The following is a 23871-nucleotide window of genomic DNA, read 5'->3' as shown; positions in this document are numbered from 1 at the left end:
TTCATCAAAAACAACTCAAATGAAAGTAACAAAAAAAAAAAAAAAATGAAACTGTTATTTTGAACAGAAAAATGGTAAAATTTTAGCGTGTTTTGTGTTTGAGAATCATACATCATAAACGTGTAAAAATCAAACATCTTCCTATTCTTAATGTGACTGCCTTCAGATAACACAATCTTTCAAATTTCATAAACACGCTTGTCATAACCTTAAAACTTTGTTTTTTCATTACTACTGTACTACCTACGATACTTGTTGGACGAATGAATGAATAACTTTACAAAAATTTATAGTTTTTTGGTATCATAAGCTTAATTTCAACAATAACACAAAAGTTTAATAACATTCACATGTATGACAATAAATGGTGATTGACAACTTAACCAGATTAGTCTTCTCTAAAAGATAAAGAATATTGTTTGGCTTTTTACAACCTGTCCTCCTCCTCTATTCCTATTTTAAGCCAGTCTTTATTTGGAGCCTATGCTCAAAATTCGTTGTCTGAAAGAGTATTTGAACAGTTCTTTGTTTCCATTTTAAAATATTATTTCATACATAATTAATTCTTTCAGAATAATGAAGACATAACTTTGTGTTTTTGCCAGGTAGGTTACGGACAAAGGCATCCATTATGTAGAAGTAAATGTTATACATGTCCTATTTGAAGGATCTGTGGATTGTAAAAATGTCCATTAAGTAGAGACGTCCGCAATTCGGGAGTGTCCATTAATAGAGGGTTTTTACTGTACTTTAAAAAAAAAAAACATAATTTTAAAGATTTTAAGAAAAAATATCATCATTTACTATACTAACTGTATTCCTTTGTAAATGATATTTTGTTATGTGCAGTTACTTTTCTTCATTCTCCATCACATCACATTTGCCAACACTCCAATATCTGGCTGTTGTGGTTTCATTAAATGTCAAAACATATTGTCATTTTCAATGAAATATAATAGTTAACAGTTAATTAATAAATTTAATATCTTTTACTGTATTTTGGAGTAACTTTTACATTTTTGGAAATAAGTCTTATTGTTGAATTTACATTTAATAAATAAGATCAGAAAATACAATATACAAATGAGAAATCATTTTCATTATAACTAGACGTAGTACTAGCTTTGTCATCTCACATCTTATGCTTATAGATCCACAATTTTTAACTTAAACATATCTCACATGTTTTAGGTACGTTTAGGGACAATCATTTTCTTACAAATCAATAATCTTTATACATTCTTCACTTTTGTTTTAGAACTGATCTAGTAATCAAAAAGGAGTTCTCTCTCTTCAATTGGGAAAAGTATTTTTGTACTAAAGACGTTAAAATATTTATGATTTCTCCGAAAAGCATTTATATTATTGCAGATATAAAGCTAATTTAAATAACGAGAAAATGAACGCTGTTAAATCAAAGAAACAAAACTTTGCACTTTAAATAAATTAAGCAGAAAAGTCTAAAAAACTAAGATCTGTAAAAAATTGTGGAACAAAAGCATTTAGATATTTCATCACCATTAAATATTTATAAAACTTGTGGATTTTATATTGTAATAAAGAGAATTCTGAAAGAAATCAATAAAATTGACCGGTCAATCACATTCCAGATAATTAAATAATAAAGTGAGAAAACTCGTGAAGAAAAAATCTTACAATTTTTGTTGTCAAATTTTGCCCCTAAAGATAAATAAAAATACAAATATATATTTTAAATCTTTATTTTTATACATAGATTAAGAAATAACAACATTAAAAATGTAAACAAAAAATTACTTAAATGAAAGATCAATTCATTTAAATTTACAGCTTTTTTTATTTCAATCAATAGGATTGTCATTTCATGTGAATATGCTACTGTAATAATTTAAGCATAAAATTAAATACAGAAATAACACCCTAATTAAGAATAAACAAATAGTATTTGACTTTTTACATTAAACTATAACTAATTTTTTTTAAAACATCAAATTTAGTTTTGCTCGAACTTAAATATAAAAGAAGATAAAATTTTACGAAATCGGTATTAAAAAACTTACATGTGAATTTTGAAATAATATTTGAAAGAAAATTTATAATTTTATTAATTAATACGCTTTAATAAAATTAAATTACTTATTTCTTGAATATAACTGATAATTCAGAAAAATGGCCATGCAAAGCAATATTAAACAACAACAGATCACAAATTGAAGAGATTGCATAAAGCTGTTGTTTTCCTAAAAAGAAACCAAGGTTCAACCATTTAGACCAATCAAAATTTTGTGAAAAAATAAGTAACATTTTTCAATTAGTGGTGTCAGTTAGTACTTAGGATTATTGTTTAGATTATTAATAATTTAAAGTGATTAAAGGATTTAAATCAAAAAATTTTTTACATTACAAATTTATTTTGTCATTTTTATTTACGAGATCTATTACATGTATTCTATGAGATTGTCTAAATAATATAAACTAACAATTTTTTTCATTAAATTTCAGAATGAAAATTTTCTAATTGAAAAAAGAAAAGAAAAACTATTTTAATGAGATTCTTAATTTAAAAAAAACATAAAATAGAATAAACTTTCTTTAGCTTCTGAAATGTCAAATCTTTTAAATTTTACAGTAACATAATTAACCAAATACTTCCAAATTCTTAAAATAACCAACCAAAAATAAATATACAACAATATTTACTTACTTTGTCTTTGAGTCGTAAATTTAGATGACGACTGGGAACCAATTTCTTTAACTAACTGCATTTGAATTTTTGGTAGTATCTGCATGTAGCCATTCACAAGTGCATTACGAGCTGCAGCTTTCTGATAATCTTGTGTCTGTTCAGAATTCAGAAAAAATTAATATTTAACTTATACGTTATGTAAATTTTTAAAGTTACTATTTACCGAAAATTGAGAATTCAATTTCTCGTTTAGATAGGCTGCTTCGATAGGTCGACTACGTTGCAGAAAGAACATAATGAGCAGTTCCTGAGCTTTAGGATCAGAACTATTATGGAGAAAGCTAATCAAGGCATCTTCTTCCAAAGGTCTTAAATGCAATTGAAACAATGCATCAAGATTTCCAGCTAAAAAATATTTAATGAATGGAATATTAAGTTTTAAGATAAATAATACTATCTGCAGTCCAATCCCGTTATTACATTTCTCCGTTGTATATTGTTTGCAATTATATGTTAAATATTTTCTGCACGGTACTTTCTCCATTATAAAACACTTCGGTCGTTTATTTTTCATTTTAACAATTTTGCACTTATACGTCATATTTTTCAGTACCCTACTGCACTTTTTTCTCACTTATGCATTATCCACTTTGAAACAAAACAAGTAAACAGGCAAGGCCGTATTTGGGACGAGACTCGCTACTTCCAATCTTCTTTGGTATCACTGGTTTTGAGCACGATTGTTCAAACTTTGCCGACCACGGTCACGACGTCGTCCACAATGCATTTTCGGTGAAATTAACCTATCCAATGTCGAAATTTCTCTCCGTTGAGTGTCGACCCTGCTTGAATTTTTGTCGAAGCCTAACAAAAATTTCCCGTTTTTGAAAAAAGATAATTGTGGCTATTACATTGTCCGAAATTATTTTTTTATTTTGTATTTTGCACAAGCAAAATATATATATTAATAAATGTAAAAAACAAAAAAAATATTTATTTCAGAAGTTAGTTTTAATAAAAAATTATAACGACTAGTGCCATCTAGTTTCAAAAACGTTCCAATGCTGAAACGAGATATATCTGATCAATCGGTCAGCACGTCGCGACCACACGTACGTCGGGAATAACACGTGACAGGTAAATGCGTTTTTTCGAAGATTTGTTTGTCAAAATTTGATTTTGCAACATTCATATTTCCAACTTCCCAACGAGCAACACATGTGCAAATTTCACACTCTTGCTGTTTATAGAAACAGTGTCACCATTTTGTATTTTATTTTATGTGCGAATGATTCGGGTACCTGATACTCTCTGCCAAATTGCAAGTCCTGATATGTAATGTACTCCTTCATACCTCTAAGCTGGATGGCACCGCAATTTTATAAACAACACATAGTCTTGCCAAAAGTTTAAATCAATTATTAAAGAAATGAAAAATTGAATTATGTATTCACTTTAACTTTGTCCACACTCATAGCAAATTGCCAGGAGATGCAAAAAGCCAAGCAAATCATACATATCATGTCATCATATGTATAATTCACTTTGCTCTGTCTGACTAGTTGAAGTGCTCTGCCAGTCAACAAATTGAAATTTTTTGCCTTGTAAACCAATTTTGCTAAGTGGATGAAAATTGTTCTCTAGTTTCTCACTTGTCAATGTGAGCTAACCATTCTTTCATGTGACTTCAGCAGAAGGATACAACTGACAGTGTGTAAAAAGTTCAATATAAAAAAAAACAAGAAATAAACTAAATTGGTCAATTTTTTAAAAGCACATGACTTCACAACAATATAAAAGGAAAAGTAAAACAATGTGAAATTATATGTATATTATACTTATAATAAATTGAAACTTCTTTGTTAAGAACTATGCAAACAAATTGTTGTCTAGTGTTAATTTGTAATTCTAAAGTAGTTTCAATTGTATGTTTTTCTTACATTCTTTGAAAAATGTATAAACAGGATTCAACTATATCAGTAATATAAATAATACTTTATTAAAATCAATAATAATTATTTTTTTAATATTTTATAAAACCCCCGTGTAACAGTAAAAAATACGAGTGAAATGAAATTTGAAGTGTTAACTTGCAACTTCCAAGATGATAAGTATTTATTTAATACTTAAATATTAAGTCTCACATGATACAGATTTTATTAGATACAGTTTCTAGATTCATTCAGGTAAACTAATATGTTTTCAAAAGTTGAAATATCAATAAAAATTCAGATTAATTTGTATAATTTAATACAAATTTTATTAAAATGTTTATGAAATTTAATATATATATTATTAATAAATGGATAAAACATTCCTTGTTTTAATTATACAATGCAAATGGTCTTATTAATTTCATAAAAAGAGCAATAAAAGGTTAACTACCTTAAACAAAGTTACAATATACAATTTTGAAAATGATTTTTCCATGTTTATTTTTCATCTCATAATATTTCTCATTTTAAAACAATAAATATATTCATATAAGAAGTATTTTATCTTAATATATATCTTATAATATAATTGAGATGGGTTGATGATGATAATAATAATAATAAGCACAGAGCCCAAATGGTTAGGAGTTGAAAGTTGAAATTTGGTACACATTTAGGGTATGTCGTGAGAACGTACACTAAGAAGGGATTTATTGAAAATCCCTCCACAGGTGAGAGGGACAGAATTAAGGCTTACCGTGAAGAACTCGGCTTCTACTGTACTATTTTAGATGCAATTTTTTTATTTTTAACTGCGTTTTAGTAGGATACCACATTTTTTGATTCCTATACAAGAAGATGGTAACTGCCTGTTTTCGAGCATAGCGTATATTGAATACGGTACTGCCTCGGATCATATAAGAGTAAGGAATAGAATTGTTTCGTATGTGGCTGATAAGTGACAGGAATTTGGAGCATTTACAGCAGCATCTAATGGTAACTGTTACAAAACTGTGGAGGAGTATAAAAATGAGATGGGACGATTGAACACTTATGGATCCACTGTTGAATTACACGCAGCATCGGAATTATTTGTGTGTAAATTTGAAATTTATATAGGACATAAATTAGATAGCTGTTTTCGAAAGGAAACTTCAAATGTGGTGAGACTAAGGTTTAATGGAGATAGATATAATGGTCATTTTGACATATTAATAGCTGAACAGGAAGTGGACATGGGGATAAAAGAAGTGTATTCCTTAATGAAAGTGGAAGAATGGAAATGTTAAGGGAAAGATAGATATTTACAGCGGTTTTTTGCATTTTTGCGAGAAATCGAACACATTTTTAGACCACCTAAAAATTCTCTAATTAGTTTGGAAACAGGGGAACCTAATTCTCGCATTCTGTGAAAACGTATAAGATTGGTATAATGTAATAATCTTAATCTTTGCTATCGTTACTTTTTGCCCAAGCAATGCCAAGTTCATCTAATAGTATATATATATTTTCCAATGTCATTTTTGTGCTTTAAGAAATTTTTCTGTATGGCATGGTCTTATTTTATGTGAGGTTGTGTGTCAGCATTGCATAAAACAAAATACCATATAAATTTGTGATTCACCCAGAGTAATTGCAGATAATGGCCTAGACACTTACAAGTAGCTCCTGGCAGTTTGTAATCATTGTTTCAATAAAATTTTGTGCCTGTGTTATTTACTTGTACTTAAACTTTACCAAAGATGCAGGACCCACTATAATACTAGAAGCATATACTGTCAAACAGCAATAAAATTTTTTTATAATGCAAGTACTTTCAACGATACAAAATCATCATCATCACCATTAGGCTAATGAATATTTCAAATTTAGAATAAAATTCTCAACATTTAAATATTCCAAACATTTAAATTTGGGACTTGAAAGTATAAGAAGAACAAAATTTGTATAAAAGGCAAACAAAAACTGCAACAGAACTCAAAACATTTTTTACAGCATGAGTTTGTGGCACATTATAACATGAAATTGCTAGGGTAGTGTGGTGTCATGGCTAAAATATCCAACCACATTTAAACTGTGTGTGGGGCATCACATGTTATGATATTTTATTATTAAAAACTTTTTATATTTTTAATTATTATAAAATGGCAAAGAGCTTAATTTTCAGGGTAGGGATGAATTTTATAAAAAAATTGTAAATGCTAATAACAAGCAAAATCAACAAGTCCAACCTTACTTGAAATATGACATATGATCCTCTTGATCTTTAACCACCAAAATTTAATAGCATCAATCCACCTAACATAAAAACCTTCCTGCAAAATTTCAGGAAATTTTCAACAAAACACCCACAACTTATTAAGCTTCAAAGGGGGCAAACAAAATATCCATACGTGCAAGAAAAATTCCCAAATTTTTTTGCATTTCTCAACGTTTCAAGATTCCAAGACCCAAAAATGTAAAAATCTTGAGGGAGTCAATTTTTGAATGATCACCATACTTTCACACTATTATATATAATAGAGCCTACAAAGAAAAAATTTAAAAAATGCAATCTGCAAGTTAGGAAGCTCAAGTGTGAATGTATTGCACAGGTTCAAGGTAGGAAGGAAGAAGGGCTTCCCAAATAAATAATGTTCTATGATTGGCACAACCCTGAGGAGGGTAGTTTGAGTCCCCAAGGATTTGAAATTGGACTTCATGACTTCTCTGGTCAGCATTTTGCAATATCCCACTGCTGCAATATCCGCTAAACAACCTGCCAGCATTCTAGCCACGGCTATGGTTACCATATATTTTCCTCAGCTGTCTGATGCAAGAGGAGTACAGCATAAACCCCATAAGTGAGAACCTGTCCCTATCACTGCAGATGAGCCTGCTTAAAGATGGCTGTGGGTAGAGAAACAGTAGGAGGCCAAGTTTCTTGAAAATGCAGCAAATGCATACAGAGAGGGGACATGGTATAGAATCGGTGACCACACCCAAGTCAACTGTTTTAGAATTTAGGACAGTGGGTGGGAATAATGAAGTTTTAATCATGAATTTTTAACCCTTGTTCTCACCTGGGTTAAAAATTCACTATTCCAGCTCACTTGGTGCCTTAACTAATCACACTATACCACAAATTTGTCAAAGAGTCTTCTGTATTGTAATTAATGGTTGTCATGATTTTCTCAAGAATGCCTGAATAGTCCTATGCTATTTAAGTACAAGTAAATACAACATTTAATTGAAATCAATGATTAAAAACTGCCAAGTGCCCCATGTTAGCATAGGAATACACATGAAATTTTCTGTCACACAACAGAAAACCAATGTGCATTCCTAGGGTAAAAATAAGTCTGGATGTGTCTTTTTAATTGCGTGTGCATTCATATTAAAAACTGTTTTTCGTTTTCATTTTTGCAATTAAAACAACAACATGAAACAGAAAATTGCACGTGTGTTCCTATGCTTATGCAACTATTTATAATTAACAAAAAACATGTTAAAATCTGTTTTAAATATTTCATTTGTGTGTTTACTATAATGAATAACATCTCATTCCAATGTTTCTGAATATACAGAGCAATACTTTATTATATTGAGTAGACTACTTGAAAAAAATGCATGCAAATCAAGGTATTCACCACAATGAGTAGTATTCAATTGTTCTGTGTTTGAAATGTCAGAAACTGGAGAAGCACAGTTTGCTGACTTAAGAAAGAGATTCAGCGAGTTAACCTAATCATTTGTCATCTGTTTACATCAATCCCCCATAAAACAAAACCTTACTATATTTCCGAACAGTAATCAATACAAGCTAAATACTTATTTAACATAATTAATATTTATCTTGTAGTGATTACTTTTCACAGATAAAAGACTAGCAGGCTAGCCCATATTTCTTCTAGAATCTGACTACAAAATATGCTTTATGGATCACTTACTTAAGTTGAATTATCAAATACAATTATCATTTCATTAACTAATGCCATTATTGTAAATTACTATAAAACTTAAATTTTAATTGATCTTTTTTAAATCCTGCTAAAAGAATAAAATTCACTATAAAGCTGAGCTAGAATAATCCTATTTCAAAATTTTAGTAGATATCAACTACAGTAAAAAAATTTATGCTAATAACGTAGTATTCAAACACGAGAAAATCATAATTATGCTTAGATTATACTTATGGAAGAACTTTTATGCTACATAATAAATATTTACAAAATACGCAACTAAATTTGAAGTTTAAATTTAAAAGCCTTACTCTGCTGACAGCCAAGAAAAAAATGATTCAAAAGGTCTTCCGCACTTCCTTGATTGTGAAATTTACGCTGGAAATGAAATGCCTGAGCTGTTAATCTAAAACAAAGACAAAAAGATGATTTCAAAATAAATACAAACTTCGTATTTTTAAGTTAATTTCAGGAGGAAGTTTTAACTTTAAGTTTTGCCTTTCTTTATATTAAAATTAAATAAAATAATTACCCATTAGCCAAATATATTGTAAGATACAGCTTTACTTCTTCGGGAGTCTGATGAGGAGGATTTCTTATTTGATAATACTTCATTGCTTTTTTATGTTCTCCTTGATATAAAAATGCCTTTAAAATTCTAACGTGTTGCCATGGTAAAATATCCAGAGAATTTATCATTGGATCTAATAGAACAGAAATTGCTTCCTGAAATAAATTTAACTCAATTGTTATTATTATTATTCTATAAGCAGCATTTGGTACAAATATTTTTCTTTAAAAACGAAATACCTCAAAATCTTGATGATCTAATAACCAGAAACTATGAACAATTTTTACATGGCTTGAATTCAAACAAAATACTGCAGGAAATTTCATAAACTTTTCTACCAAATGACTTTGTCTGTCAGATAAAAATGAAGCCATATCCAACAGAACATACAGCATCAGCTGGTGTTTATCCATCATAGAAATTGTATTAATGAGATATGTATTTAAAACTGCATAGAAGCTGGGAGGAGGATACACTCCATTCCATCCTGCTTTCTCCCATTGATTACTCAAGGCTGCACCCATTTCTGATATCATTCCATCAATTATTAATATATCAGTTTGTCCGATAGTGCTAAGAAAAACATCAAGAATATATTTTATATATAAAACATACACGATTATTTATTGTTTACAACAAATAACAGAAATTAACCTGTGAAGTTTTTGCAGTTCTTCTCGTCTTGAAGAATAAGCTTCTGATAATACAGACACGGGATATGCGACTTCATTTTCTCCGTAAGCTTCACCTTCTATATATTCTGGCAATAAACTGCAGTTATATAACCATAAAATAACTTTTAGGTAAACTGCTATTAACTGAGTCACATCTCTCCTCTGTTCAAGTTCTTGTTCTCCTGTCAAAATTTATAATTAATGAATACATTTTATATATCTCAATGAATTTTCAATTTTATTTAAAAGCACCTTGTTCTCTTATAGGCACGGCTTGATTTTGAAGTAATTGAAAAATACTTGCAAGTGTTTGCAACTTGCTAACGTAGTGATGTAAGAGCCTTAATGTCGAGTGATCCAATTCTTGACCAGAATAATTAAAAAGAGGAACACCTAAAAATAATTATAAGCTATGAAATAATTTATGAAATAATTATTATTACATATTTGTCATTATATACTTGCATAATTTGTCAATTGAGGTTTTTATTTGGCTAACCCTTTTCCACAGCCAATCAAAAATAAATTTTAGAGTACAACCAGAAGATGCAAATTCTATAAGAAAAATTTATCTAAAATTAATTTTCACTTTAAAAATTAAAAACCTTTTGTCCATACAAAAGAATTCGTCTTTGAAACTTTCAAATACTTTACCTCCCTTGCTCCACATTTGAATACAGGAATTTATAAAATACGATAAATTATTTTCCAAAGCAACCGACAATAAAGCTTCTCTCTACACAGTTGAATTCAATAAAAATTCATTTGTAAATCATATTTTGTAAATGTAGAATTTATGAAAATGTTACATTACCATTAACGTTTTTGACAAAGTATTTCCCTGTTTTTGTTGTATTAAGCCAGTAAATTCACAAAAAGAAAATAAAGTCTTTGGTTCTAAAATACACATTGGTCCTGCATTTATCATTTCTGAAAGCACCTTAAATGGTCCTCAAAATTAACAAAAATATATCACATTAATTTCAAATATTTAAGTTCATACCATTCGTTGACAACCCAAATACTCTGCTTCTATGATTCCACTTTCCATAAGAGAAAATAATTCTGAAGATAAAAACAAAATGTATATTGAAAATTTCTAAATTTTTCATTTAACAACAATAGACAACTTTATTCAAGCGACTTACTAAAAGATAATGAAGCTGGAAAATAAAATTCATCTGCAGTAGATAAAGATTTAAACTTTGCCAAGGTATTTGTTTTTATTTGAAGATTCTAAATGAAAAATGTAATTTCACAATTAAAGGTAAACAATTAAATATATATTTACGATTCTATAAAAGAAAAATTTTTAATTTATGAATTGAAAATAATATAAATTTAAAATTGTTTTATAAACTCTTACTAATAAAGGCAATGTTGAAGATTGTTCAGATATCTGAGACAGTGAAAAGATACCTAAATAGGAACAGAATTTTGTACTCGAACACCTGTGTATTAAAATTTATTACCAATTTCATTTTTTACCGAAGCATCAATTTTTATAACGAAAATCGAATATTTCCTAACCTGACAGTATGTGGCATTTGTGTCCTATACCATTGATTCATATCAAATAATACCAAATAGCTTACTGGACTATTTTCTGTGCTCTCATCTGAAGCTTCCCATGCAAGAACACACAAACTATAGTCTGGACTAGTATTCCAATCTAAACAAAAAATAGTAATAATAATAATTCCATTTTCTTTTTGATCTTAAAAACTAAATATCTATTATCACTAACAAAATATAAATATATTTTAAACATTCAATCTAAAAATACTTTATATTGAAATTGTTTGATTATGAATTGTTTCAAATCATTTTCCAATCACATGTAATTCCAATAAGGATTGATAAGTCTCAATCCATATCTACATGTAGTAGAGGTGTGAGCAATGTTGGTGGCATAGCAGTACATTCTGGAAATCTTGCACCCTCATGGTTTGCCATTTCCTAGCAAGGTAATGTTTGATCACACACAGCTACTTTCACAAAATATCTGTTGTGCTGCCACACTTTCTTGACCTGCCTGTCCATTGAGCATCTGTAGGATCAGACACACCTGTAGATGGTTGATGTCAGCCTTCATCTACAGATATGAGGCTAAAGTGGCAGTTGCAACATCTAAACAAATCACAGGATAGTATATGAGGTTAGCATGCATTCATGCACAACTTTCTCACCACTCGTATCCATGCAAGAAAAACTCCTACAATGTATTAACTTTAAAGGTTCCTTTAAATTTCACCATTGTTCCATAGGAAATTCTCTTTTTTTGTGACTTTGTAATCCCTTATCACTATCATCATTATGCACTAATAGTTTCATTCAATTCCAACAACATCTTTTTGGTATGTAGCTTTTTTGTCACAGATTTTTGGAATCAATAAAACCGATTCCAAAAATTTAAGTAACATTTTTAATTGACAAAGGTTATTTATCAATTAATTATATTGTCAACTTTTGAAAAGCACCTTCCTGATTTGATTAATATTAAGAAATTGGAATAAATTTTCATTTTTCAAATGTTATTTTTTGAACAATGCGTGAGCCCGCAGACCCGAGAGTGGGCCTGAGCTAGTTTCGCACAAAATTACAACTTTGTAATTTAATTTCTTAATGCAACTGTTAGAAAAAACATTGCACTAGAACAGATCAAATAATGTTCTCTATAAACAAACGGAGAGGAATTTTAGCAATAAGATGTCACAAAGAAAACATCTCATTGTGAAAGAGGTACAGCTGCAATAACATGTCATCGAAGTCAACAGAAGAAACCTATGCTTGCACCTGAGAATTAACCTTCGACTCCATCGACAGTCGATCATTTTCCCAGGTCAATAGCTTAAAAGATGGAGACACAGAAGTTCCGGGCATTCGTCCCATACAAAGTCAGAAGGAAGGTGTTCATCCCATACCACGTAAGAAGGAAGACGACTCCACATCCAGAAGTTAATTAGTGCTAAGGGAAGATGACGACAAAATGCCAAGTTTAACAGATTTCCATGAACGGACAGCCCCGACCCATGCAGGTCGCCAAAGAGAAGACTCCCATGTGCCAGCCCATCAACTTCGAATCCCTCTCTCTCCAATCGAACAAATGTCATTTAATTGATCAATGAATATTGAGGTATCAGCAGATTATTGTATTATAGCATTATTTGTATTATTATAGTATTATTGTATTATAGTAGTAGATTATAGTATTGTTTGGGCCCAAATTAGGTCAATAGGTCAAGCATGCGAGCTTGAATTGAAACCTTTCTTCACTCCACTCAATGGGAGTATATGTAATCGCATCTAATCACATATTCTGTAGAAATTAGCCTAATTAGTAGAATTGTATATATCATAGGGTTAGTTATGTAATACACTTTTATTTTGTTATGTTTGGTAACCTGTCCCCCGTCGTCCTAATCATGCCGTACCCGTCTTATAAGACTTACCGGCTACGATTCCTAATATATATCATTATTATATCTAAAACCTAACTACATTATTATTATATAAGTATATTTAAAACTGGACAAATATGTATATATATATTAAGATCCTACTTCAATCCTATCCTATTGTTAATAAATTTTTTATGTATCAGATTAAAAATGTAAAAACAATATTGTATAAAATGTAAAAGGTGTAAGTGTAAAGATGAATTAAAAAGGAAATAAAAACTATAATCTTAAAACCCCAATGTTTGTTAACCTGTCTGTCTTTTCTGGACATCCAAAACACCTATCGACTTACCAAAAGACCTCCCCACTCGAAATTTAGCCCTCCTAAAGCCATCCAGCCAGACACTGAGATCGGGCTTCACCAGCCCGTGCCAGTAAGTAGTCAGAAGGAATTAACTCCTGGTCCTCAGCATATCTCACAAAAGTAAATTAAAATAGGAAATCAAAATACACATCCTTCCTAACAAAACAACTCTTATAGTTCAGTGCATTTGATTTTTATACTGAATAACATAACATGAACATTCAATAATACAAAGATTAATTATATTTATGTATAATTTACAACATTATTTATGTTTTGTAATTTCAATTAAGTCTTAAAATCATTAAATGTTCTGTTATTTTACTTATCTCTATTAGGATATTAAATAAAAACATTCCATTAGAAAATTCCATATAAAACTTTAATCAATATTTATAAAGATTGTTAAATATTATTGTACAATTCATACCTCTGTTTCTATGCTAACTGTGTATTTTTTAGTTTAACTCATGAAAAAAAATTAAAATCAAACCTTCATTATGTAATGTATCTTCGTGTTCTGGTCTGCCTATTGATAAAATATCTGATTGCTGGATTGTGTAACAGGATATAAGGCGACTTATTACTTCGTCATTTTCGTTTGACTGGAGAGGATCAGTACCTAAGGCATATTCAAAGCGAAGACAGCAGTTTTGAAAGCCCTAAATGTAACAGAATTTTGTAATAAATTATATAACTTTTAATTAATACAGTATTATTACATAATAAAAAGTTTAATTAAACATCTTTAAATATTTTATTACATCTAATAAACAACAATGTCACATTAAAAAAATTATTAACCTGATATAGAAATCCATAATTATCAATCAATTCTTTTTTTGAATAAGATAACGAGTAAAGTGATGCTATTGTTTGCACGTCTGGGCTGAATATCAAATAAAAATTCAGATATAATCATTGTTAATTAAAAATTTTGCTTTCATAACAATTTCACATATAATTTATATAATAACCATTATAACATATATAGTACTTACTGATCTTCCTCTGTACCCCTAATGGCCCAAAAATAACAGAAATTCTTTGGATCATTTTCTGGTTCTTGAAATGCAAATTTAATGACTGGAAGCATGTAATCTTCTAATGGACAACTGTAACTAAAATTTTAAAAAATCTTTTACATTGCCGGAATGTTTCAATCGATCAAAATTTCGTCTGTAGACTAAATTTATTTATCATCTTACTGCAGGTTCAAGTGTGACATGCTCCATAACTGAACTCCTCCAAACTGAAATCCTACAGCAAGTAAGTTGACGTGACGAAAAAATTTCAGAACTGTAACTGCTGCGTCATCTTCCGTGATAAATTAATTATAATGTATATTTAATAAAAATTTCAATAATATAATTATATTATTATACAAATTTAATATACAAATAGCCCTTGCTATACATAATCTCACTTTATGTTTTGCTATAATGTCATTTCAAAAAAAAATTTAAAAAAACACTAAAATAAATCATTTTTTGCCGTCGTCTATTCTGTGATTCAACCATCGTGTGTTGCCTGTGTTACAAGTGCCGAGTCTTTTTCAACTTCAAAATACACACCCATAAAATTTTGTCTTGCTTGAAACTTCTCAATTCAAAGATTTAGTTTTACATAGAAAGTTACTTCACCTTCTGCATAACCTTAACACAAAAGAATAAGACATAAAAATTATATATCTTTTCAATAAATAAAAAGTTACTGGAGTGTAGACATAAATGGAAAGAACCCGTAGAGAGGAATACAAAAAACAATTCCTAGAGATGGCACCAATTGTTAAGAGAGACAAGGGAAAGCCACAATAGATGCAAAAATCTCAAACTGTAATAGGTATTTTGCCAAATCCATGAAAGAGAAACAAAATATCTTCTTTAAATTGTAGTGAACTTTGTGTTTACAACAATTTCTTCAAAAGAGTTGAAATTTGACATCTCAGATCTTCAAAGGAACAAAGAACAATCCAGTTTGTTCATATAGCAATTCATCTCCGTCTGATTAAATTATTACTTACAGATGTACTAATTAAAAAAAACAAATATATTTATTTTTAAATTCTAGTTACTTTTTATTTTCGAATAAATCCTATATTACCCACTTACAAGGCATTTATTTTTATGATCCAAGCATAAACTGAGCTACCAAGCCCCACAAATGTGTTTACTTTAGAAACTGGAGTGTGCTATTCGTGTTTATTTTTCGATTCAGATTATGCTTTGCTCACCACTCACTTTTAGTTTTCAGAATGAGTGTAGAAATATGTCGACAACAAATATAAACAACTGAAAACTAGTGTTGCTAAAATGTGCTGTGTGTTCCCAAATTTTTTACAGAATCCATATTTTTACAACACAATTGTTCTAGAATTATAATAATATCCAAAATCATATACAAGAAAGCCAAATGATTCAAAATTATGTACTGTACAAAACAAAGGTTGGTATAATAGTGATATTTCCTATAAACACTTCAGTGCTCAAACATGTTCACTTTTAACACCATGTCTTCTTAGTTGTCAGTCACATGTTTAGACACTCAGATTGCACTCTACTGAGTTCATAAGTAAATGCACAAGTCAATTTGCTTTATATAAATTCATATTATGCAAGGCTTTCTTGGAACCAATTAATCGTGTAGTGCAAGGATTATCTGTATATGTTTTATTTCTTACTTATTAATAATTACAAAAGAAATATTTACCTGAATTAAAAGTTTGCAAAGGACTATTATCATGATCTCTATATTGAAAATAGCCATGATGCCTGTCACCTGCAAATATTATTTTAGCTGTTATAAATAAATAAATCCAATATTCTTATATTATCTCATATTTTGTTTAAATATTTGATTTAAAACTCAAATATTTAAACAAAGATTATGCTGAATGTAATGCAAAAATGGAAACTTGTAGAAAGGGAAAATCATATCTACAATTTTCCAATATCTAAGCCAGAGAATATCATGCTATTATATTATTTATGCTAAAATAGTTCGTGTTTATAGCATAAACAGCTTTCAGTTTAATAATTATTATTCAACAAAAATTCAAGATTTGATTTCACTTCTATGCAGCAGACTAAAAACGATATAACTTTCACTCCAAAAAAAAAAAAAAAACTGAATACAAAATTACAACATTCATATTTATTTTTATTAATATAGTAAACAAATTATTAATTAAAAGGAAATAAAAAATTTAAATGTAACTAACTTACCATTTAGTGGAAGACACAAATGCTGATTATGTGCTTGGGCATTTTCCCTTTTTCCCATAATATTATGAGTTTGTTGTGTGATAAAAGTAATAGTATTAGGATCGTTTTCATTACAATAATTGTCGTCATCTAAATTTAAATCAACAATGAGCACTTGACCATTAGACATGCCAACAGCCACAATTCCAAACATGTAACACAATTCCTTGCTCAAAGCGTAAGTTTCCGAACATGTTCCAGCGTGTGAACTTATCACATCTAAAGACGTTATCTTTGAGGAAAATTCAATTGCCTTTAGTATTTTTGACATTTTCACATCGTACAGACACAAGAGACTGCTGGATCGTCCCCAGTCCGCAGCAATTAAAAGACGTAATACCGGATTGATGACCGCTCTAAACTCTACGACGGCCGAGATCGAAGTTACAAAATCTTTTGTTGGAACACTAAGACTCCAACTGCTGCATCTTTCTATAGTGTGTGTAGAAAACACTTCCAGACTAGATCCTTTTATCAACCATACCCACATTCCATCTAAGAAAAAAAAGTTTGTTTTTATATTTATTGTAATTGTCATAATTGAAATGATTTAAGAACTTACCGTGACTAAAATTGCCAAATGTTGTATGTTTTTCATCGGGATTTAACGCATTCTTTAAAGCATAATTATAAAGCGTAGTTGGAAATGGAAGTGGGGACACACGACAGGGTGGCAATTGTGTTTTCATCCTCTTTTCTATAATTTATACAAAAAAGTTAATTCAATTAAAGCTCTTAATACCTTTCTTTAAATGAAACAGAAACTTACTAATAATAAAATATAAAAATTAATACAAATAAGAACTTTATTATATGAAATGCATAAAATCTTTTAAGAAATATAACAAATTGAAAAAATAAAAAACATTTTAAGCATTTTATTAAACATTAGTAAATTTTATACGATTTCAGAAATTCATATATTAAGTATGTGTCTTTTTAAGATTCGGAAACCTTGAATTATTATGAATTAAATTGTTTTATACTCGAAAATTTAACAAAAATAACAATTCATCATCGAAGGATTAATAATTTTTTGAAAGTTAAAATCACAAAGAACTAAAAATTCCTTTCTTTTCAAATAATCACAAATATCTAAACTGCTTTGAATTTATAATCCCATCTACATAGATTAAATCATTAAGCATAAGATTTCTTGATAGTTTTTATCTGTTGTCAGATAAAACATCAAGAAGTCTTGGCTGTATTGTGGTCATTCTCTCTCATCTCTGAGACACATGCATATGTTACAAGCTGTTCACCGATTGGCTAAAAATTTGTTTATAAATTATTTCAAGAGCAATCACAACATAACTCAATGAAATTATGAATGACTTTCCCTTTTAAACATTTTCTTGTCCTCCAGAGATAAGCAGACAGCTGTCTTATCATCAATCTTTCATCTGAAGCCTTGATTTCATCAAAGAAAAGATGGATGACTGAATACTACTTGCATTGCATTATTATTTATAAAATAACTACATGAAAGAGAATATTTCAAGATAATGCAATTCATATAAATGATAGCAAATTTGGTTTAAGAGAGCACCTTACTAGAGAAGCTGCTATATTCTGGTGTGAGTAATTAAAGTTAAATTTATACTAGTCTAGCACCAGTATTTTGTGTAAAAATACATACAAAAATTAAATGTAAATATGTTTTAGATATATTTTTAACATTATTTTACTCAAAAAATTTATAGTTATGTACATCAAGTATTGCTATTACATTTATTGAACATTTTGTAAATATTGATGTGTTGCTCATCAGTATTGGTCAGTCTGACTCATACTACATCATCTGAAAAAAAGATTTTTTCAAAATACAGTACTTTCTGTTTTGTTTCAGTAATTGCAGTAACTATAACAAAAACTGCTGGAAATTCTGACGTACTGCATTGTGCACTGTTGTATCCATTTCTTCGTGAATCTTTTCTTCTCGTTTGTATCGTCAAATCTTTGTCTCCTATGACTGTTTCATTGGACCGAACAGGCGGAAGTCAGAGGGCATCAGGTCCAGGTTGGTCTGCTCTATAGTGGATGGGGGACCACTGACCAGCCTTGTTCTAACACCATGTTAAATTCAGCTACAACTATTAGAATAAGATTAAAATTTAAGGTTGAAGATGAAATAAATGGACAATTATCTTATTTGGACTTATTTTTGTGTAGAAAAAAACATTGAATAAGTTTTAACAAATATACAAAATTTTGCAAAATTAGAAAAGTAACACATTATACAGTCAAACCTGTTTTTATGCGCAAAGAGCGCATAAAAACAGGTTTGTGCGATTTTTATGTGCGATTTTTTCTTTGTTTGTTTGATTTTGTGTTTTTATGTGCGATTTTTATTTGTGCGATTTTTAATTTATGCGGTTTTTTAATTTATGCGGTTTTTTTTGTGCGATTTTTATTTGTGCGGTATAGTTGGCGACTAGTCTCGTGCGATTCGTCATGTCTCACGTTGACTTATTATAGCTAAATAAACTTATTATAGCATAAATGCACTTATTATAGTAATATTATTGCATGAATATGCGAAAAATGAAATAATTTACTTTTTAAGTCAACAAAACACCACCTGGACAAAAATATGTAAAACAGACGATAGACCAGACGATGCAGTCAAGTGCTGACATCTGTTGTCAATAAATTCTATTTCGTACGGTTTTGAGTTATTTTCTACGTGAGACTTTTTTTATGCGGTCCCTATCCCCCGCATAAAAACAGGTTTCACTGTACTTCACAGATGATGATATAGGCTATGTGAAGAAGAACACCTTCCTCACATCTAGAAAAATACCGACAAGTACTACTAAACAATTAGATCAAACGAATAAAGTTAGAAATTTTTCAGGACATAGATCGTTAATGGATATCCTAAAATGATTTTAGGTTCATGGTTAAAACAATTTTAGATGAAAATCAAGTGATTAAATTGCAATACATGCAGAACCATTTGAAAACGTAAAACTAATTTTTGAAAATCATAATATAATAGTTGTTCCAGACCAGTCAAATAGGATTAAAGGGTATTTCTACACAGGTAAGAATATAAGCATTTGGAAACAAAGTAATGTGGTTTATAGTTTTGAATGTAACTGTCAATAAAAATATACAGTAGAACTCTGATTATCAGAACTGATTCTGCAAATGATTTCAAAAATCAAATATTCAGATAAGAGGTTTAATATGTAAAGAATGATATTACAGTGTAACAGCACAGTATTGTACATGTACTGTATTTATTTATTCATCAACGAGCAAGTAGTATCCTACTAACCATTTGGATCTGTCACAACAAATAGGCATCACTGATCAGTGCATGACATAATAGAATTGCAATGTGACATCATTGAGAGTGATAAAGAAGGGCAAACGGTGGTTTGAATAATTAGACATTTAGATAGTTGGCGTTCTACTGTACTCTTATATAAAATAAACTATGCAAAAACTTAACATAAGTTTTAAGGATTGTACAAATAATATAAAATATAATAGTGTAAATTCCACTGCTGTAAATTACTCTAATGGCACTAGAATATGAAATATATAAAACAGTAAAAGTTGTTAAAAGAGAAAGATTAGAATAAAAGATAATAATCTGAACATGTGAAAATAATTGAATTAAAAATGAATAGAAAATAAGTGAAAATATGGGATTTCAGGTTTGTGATGCCTAGTATCTATATCTCTGACAGAGGGAGAGGTGAGAGTATTTCTGTAAATTTAGAATGAGTCAACACCAGCTCACATAGCTTATGCTGGTCATGAATGTTGGTATTTGTGAGAAATTTTACTCCCTTGTGGTTTTAATCTAAGTATAACAATAATACCTTTAATAAGATTTACACCATTTGGGTGTATCCACGTGCCACATTGTTACAGCATGCCATGTGGATAACTGGTAAACCGAAGGCTAAATGTTAAACAAGATTAAACTGAAGAAAGGAATAGCCCTAAATGCATATTTAACCCAAATAAAGTAAATGATAACTGGTAATAGTCAAGAAGGCAACAGAAACTTAAACATTTTTGTATGTTTAGCAGGCATACAATTTGCAGAAACTTTTTACTTATTTATTATTTTTTTGTAAATATTGGTAAAGTATATATAAATATAAATACAGATAAGGCTTATGAGGTACGAATCAGTTATGAACTATAAGTTACGAGTTATTTCCAACTTACAAAATGGAAATGTTTTAGAACAACGCATTGCAGCATCCTTAATTATTTACTGTTAGAAACAATTAACAAAGCACATCAAAGAAAAGCAATTCTCCAAAAACAAATTTCTTTGAAGCACTTTTTCTGAAAGTATCTTTTTTTCACAAGTTTTTCATTATCACCACTCTCATCTTCAATCTCACATTGATACATAAAATGTTTTCCATCTATTGTTATAGTAAATTATTCAAAAACACTAGATTTAACTCAAGTCTTCTTTGCCATTTTGTACAGATAGTCTTTAAATAGATAAACTATGATTATTTAGTTCAACTCATTATTATAATAATAAAAAACTTAATACAGAATCATATGTAATGTGAATATAATAAAATAAAAAAATACATATTCTAAGATTTTATGTAGTGTGGCACAAATAATTACAACAGTATGATATTCTAAAAGGTAATATTTTGGTTTTATCTAAAAGTATGTTTTTGTTTCATTGTTTGTTTTTATGTTTGTTCAGGACAGTTGCAAAAAAGCTTTTGCTACTTTTCCATCTGATGATTAAATATAAAAATAAATAAAAGTATTTGGGATCTGGCTTTCTTAGAGTTCGGTAAATGCTTTTAGGAATAGGAGGGTCACTCGTCTAACCACAAAAAGTCATCAGGATGGAGGTCAAAATCTGAAAAATATTGGACTACGTGTTTAATCTATCAGCTTGAAAAAATCCACGCTGGAATATGTGGTTTGCAGACATTCCCATAAAACAACACAATGAGCATTTTACAGTCATTATAGAAAATTTATATCAGTCATAAAAACAAGAAGTTGTAAAATGAATGGTAGGTAAAATAATAAGTTATTGTAATAAGAATGATCAAGAACAAATAAACATAAAAATGTTTTACGAGATGCAATTAAACTGAACAGAAATTAAGCATAGTACCAATTCTTTAGTGATAAACAGACTATTTTGAGTTAACATATAGTCACTATATATTGTTATACTACTGTATAAAAATTTCATAAATTCAGTCACAAGAGCCAATATGCATAATATATGTATCCCTCACATTATAAAAATTTGGCTTGTCACTTTGTTTTATGAAGGATATACATTAGTACATGTTTTTGCTAAATGAAAGAAGTCCAAAGAGGATTTTCACCATTATGAAAAAAAGTGAAAAGCAAAAATAGCATTTAGCATTTGTTTTGCAAGCGTACCATTTTAGAGACAGCGTACACCCCAACCAGCGGCCAACAAGAAGTACGTCCAAGCTCTTTCCTCGGAAACTACACTCGTCATCTCAGCACGATCCACCCCAGCTTCAAACCGTGTCTGCGAGTGTTTGCACTCTATCTCAATTTATTTTGTTCCAATTATCACTAGCAAAATATGTCTTAAGATACAAAAAACCTTTAGGACACAGTTAGTGTAATTTGGTAGGTTAATATTGACTCTGGAAATGTCCAAAATTTTCCTATATAAGTTAACTGTAACTGTCATATTGGCTTATGAAAGGTTCATTCTAGTTTTGGATATCAGAGAAAGCCTGTATATTGAATGTATCTGGGCTTTTTGAAGCAAACTGTGAAACGAAAATTGCAAAATAAATGAAAAGAATAATTTGTAAATTACACATTGTTGTGGTAAGATGGGAAAAGATGATTATTGAAAACGAACTGAGGCTTATTTATTTACTTTTTTAAAAAATTGTACTTTCTTTTTCGATTAGAAACCAAACATTAAGAATTTATTTCAATTTGTCTTTGTGTTAAATTTCTTAGTTTTGTAAACTAATAAAATATCACTTAGTGAAATTTAACAAGGGTTTTAGAAAATCGTGTAAATTCGGGCGATCAGTCTCAAATCAAGGTCAAGAAATAGACAATAAATTCTGAAATAAGTTACATGCAAGCACTGTTTAAAAACATTTTAATTTTGTAGTTATTAAATGGCAAGATGTAAACTCCGAATTAGGGCTTTTCCACCCCCCGAAATGGATGTAGTACGTTGTAATCAATTTCACCGAACACGTGCGTCTATGTTGTTACCACGACAACGTTCGAATTTCGTTCCCGCTAATATTTTGTTCGTGCTTTTTGAAATAGTTCGTGAACATTTCCATTTCAATTCAAAACATTAACTAAATCATAAAACATTCTTATTTCTACAGGAGTAACGATTAAAGAAATCTTTCTCAAAGAATTAATTTCACTCAGATTACCGTTACGGTGATTTTTAAACGGCAGTTTACCTGAAATTACCCTGAAATCTGACAAGCCTGCGACGATTAAGTATTTAAACTTAAAAAACGATAATTAATTACAAAAACGAATATTTTCAAATTATAAATAAATCTCGAACATTGCTTCGGTACATTCCAAACAAACTTTTAATTCTGTAAACCGGCGATAGAGGCGCTGTTGCCGGTTTAGTCAAATAGAATTTTTTAAAAAATATTTTATTAAAATATAATTATTTGCGTCGAAAAAGTTTGTCAACATAATAATTATTAAACAAGAAACTAGTTTTTTGCCAGTAGTGGAGCTGTCAAGATTTAATTTTTGGTAATGGAGTTGAACAGAAAAAAATTTTTAACGCGAATTCAATAAAATTCTTATTTTATATTACAGCTAATTCATAAGCTTTATTAAACTCTTTTCGCCCTGTGGGAACTAAGAGGGCCTCTTTCAGCGAACCCCCATTATGGATTCGGCCAGGCCCACAATAGGGCGGTCGGGTGTGAGATACGGGGCCCGACATATCCGGACGGACCACCCCCGAAAAATTCCTGGGGATTTTTCTACTCGTTCGGATTCGATCCCGGATTCTCTAACGTGATAGGCTGCCACCTTAACCGCTCGGCTATCCCGCC

At 29.7% G+C, this 23871-nt stretch overlaps 1 protein-coding gene across 2 annotated transcripts in view; it reads right to left on the bottom strand.

The window, feature by feature from the left end:
* Positions 1 to 23408, bottom strand: part of LOC136974001 (protein ELYS-like) — a 38658-nt gene extending 15250 nt beyond the window's left edge. Inside the window, exons 1-22 of one of the 2 annotated variants that reach the window (XM_067268769.1) lie at positions 23251 to 23408; positions 17376 to 17510; positions 16775 to 17308; positions 16260 to 16328; positions 14759 to 14867; positions 14552 to 14671; positions 14355 to 14439; positions 14044 to 14212; positions 11316 to 11457; positions 11152 to 11236; positions 10934 to 11021; positions 10789 to 10850; positions 10600 to 10725; positions 10440 to 10521; positions 10251 to 10340; positions 10038 to 10178; positions 9766 to 9967; positions 9351 to 9684; positions 9073 to 9266; positions 8852 to 8946; positions 2889 to 3070; positions 2684 to 2819 (exon numbers count right to left, since the gene is read on the bottom strand). In XM_067268769.1, the coding sequence (XP_067124870.1) occupies positions 2684 to 2819; positions 2889 to 3070; positions 8852 to 8946; positions 9073 to 9266; positions 9351 to 9684; positions 9766 to 9967; positions 10038 to 10178; positions 10251 to 10340; positions 10440 to 10521; positions 10600 to 10725; positions 10789 to 10850; positions 10934 to 11021; positions 11152 to 11236; positions 11316 to 11457; positions 14044 to 14212; positions 14355 to 14439; positions 14552 to 14671; positions 14759 to 14867; positions 16260 to 16328; positions 16775 to 17308; positions 17376 to 17502 (3172 nt within the window). In that variant the 5' untranslated portion in view covers positions 17503 to 17510; positions 23251 to 23408. Of the gene's footprint in view, positions 1 to 2683; positions 2820 to 2888; positions 3071 to 8851; positions 8947 to 9072; positions 9267 to 9350; positions 9685 to 9765; positions 9968 to 10037; positions 10179 to 10250; positions 10341 to 10439; positions 10522 to 10599; positions 10726 to 10788; positions 10851 to 10933; positions 11022 to 11151; positions 11237 to 11315; positions 11458 to 14043; positions 14213 to 14354; positions 14440 to 14551; positions 14672 to 14758; positions 14868 to 16259; positions 16329 to 16774; positions 17309 to 17375; positions 17545 to 23250 lie in introns of those variants that run through there. The other variant, XM_067268770.1, reaches the window with a different exon arrangement.
* Positions 23409 to 23871: the final 463 nt, after the last annotated feature.

The sequence above is a fragment of the Centruroides vittatus genome, unplaced genomic scaffold (genome assembly GCF_030686945.1).
Source record: "Centruroides vittatus isolate TY-2023 unplaced genomic scaffold, ASM3068694v2 contig_3354, whole genome shotgun sequence".
NCBI classification, from domain to species: domain Eukaryota; kingdom Metazoa; phylum Arthropoda; class Arachnida; order Scorpiones; family Buthidae; genus Centruroides; species Centruroides vittatus.
The sequence above is the reverse complement of the archived record's forward strand: the minus strand, read 5'-3'. Positions and strand labels throughout refer to the sequence as shown.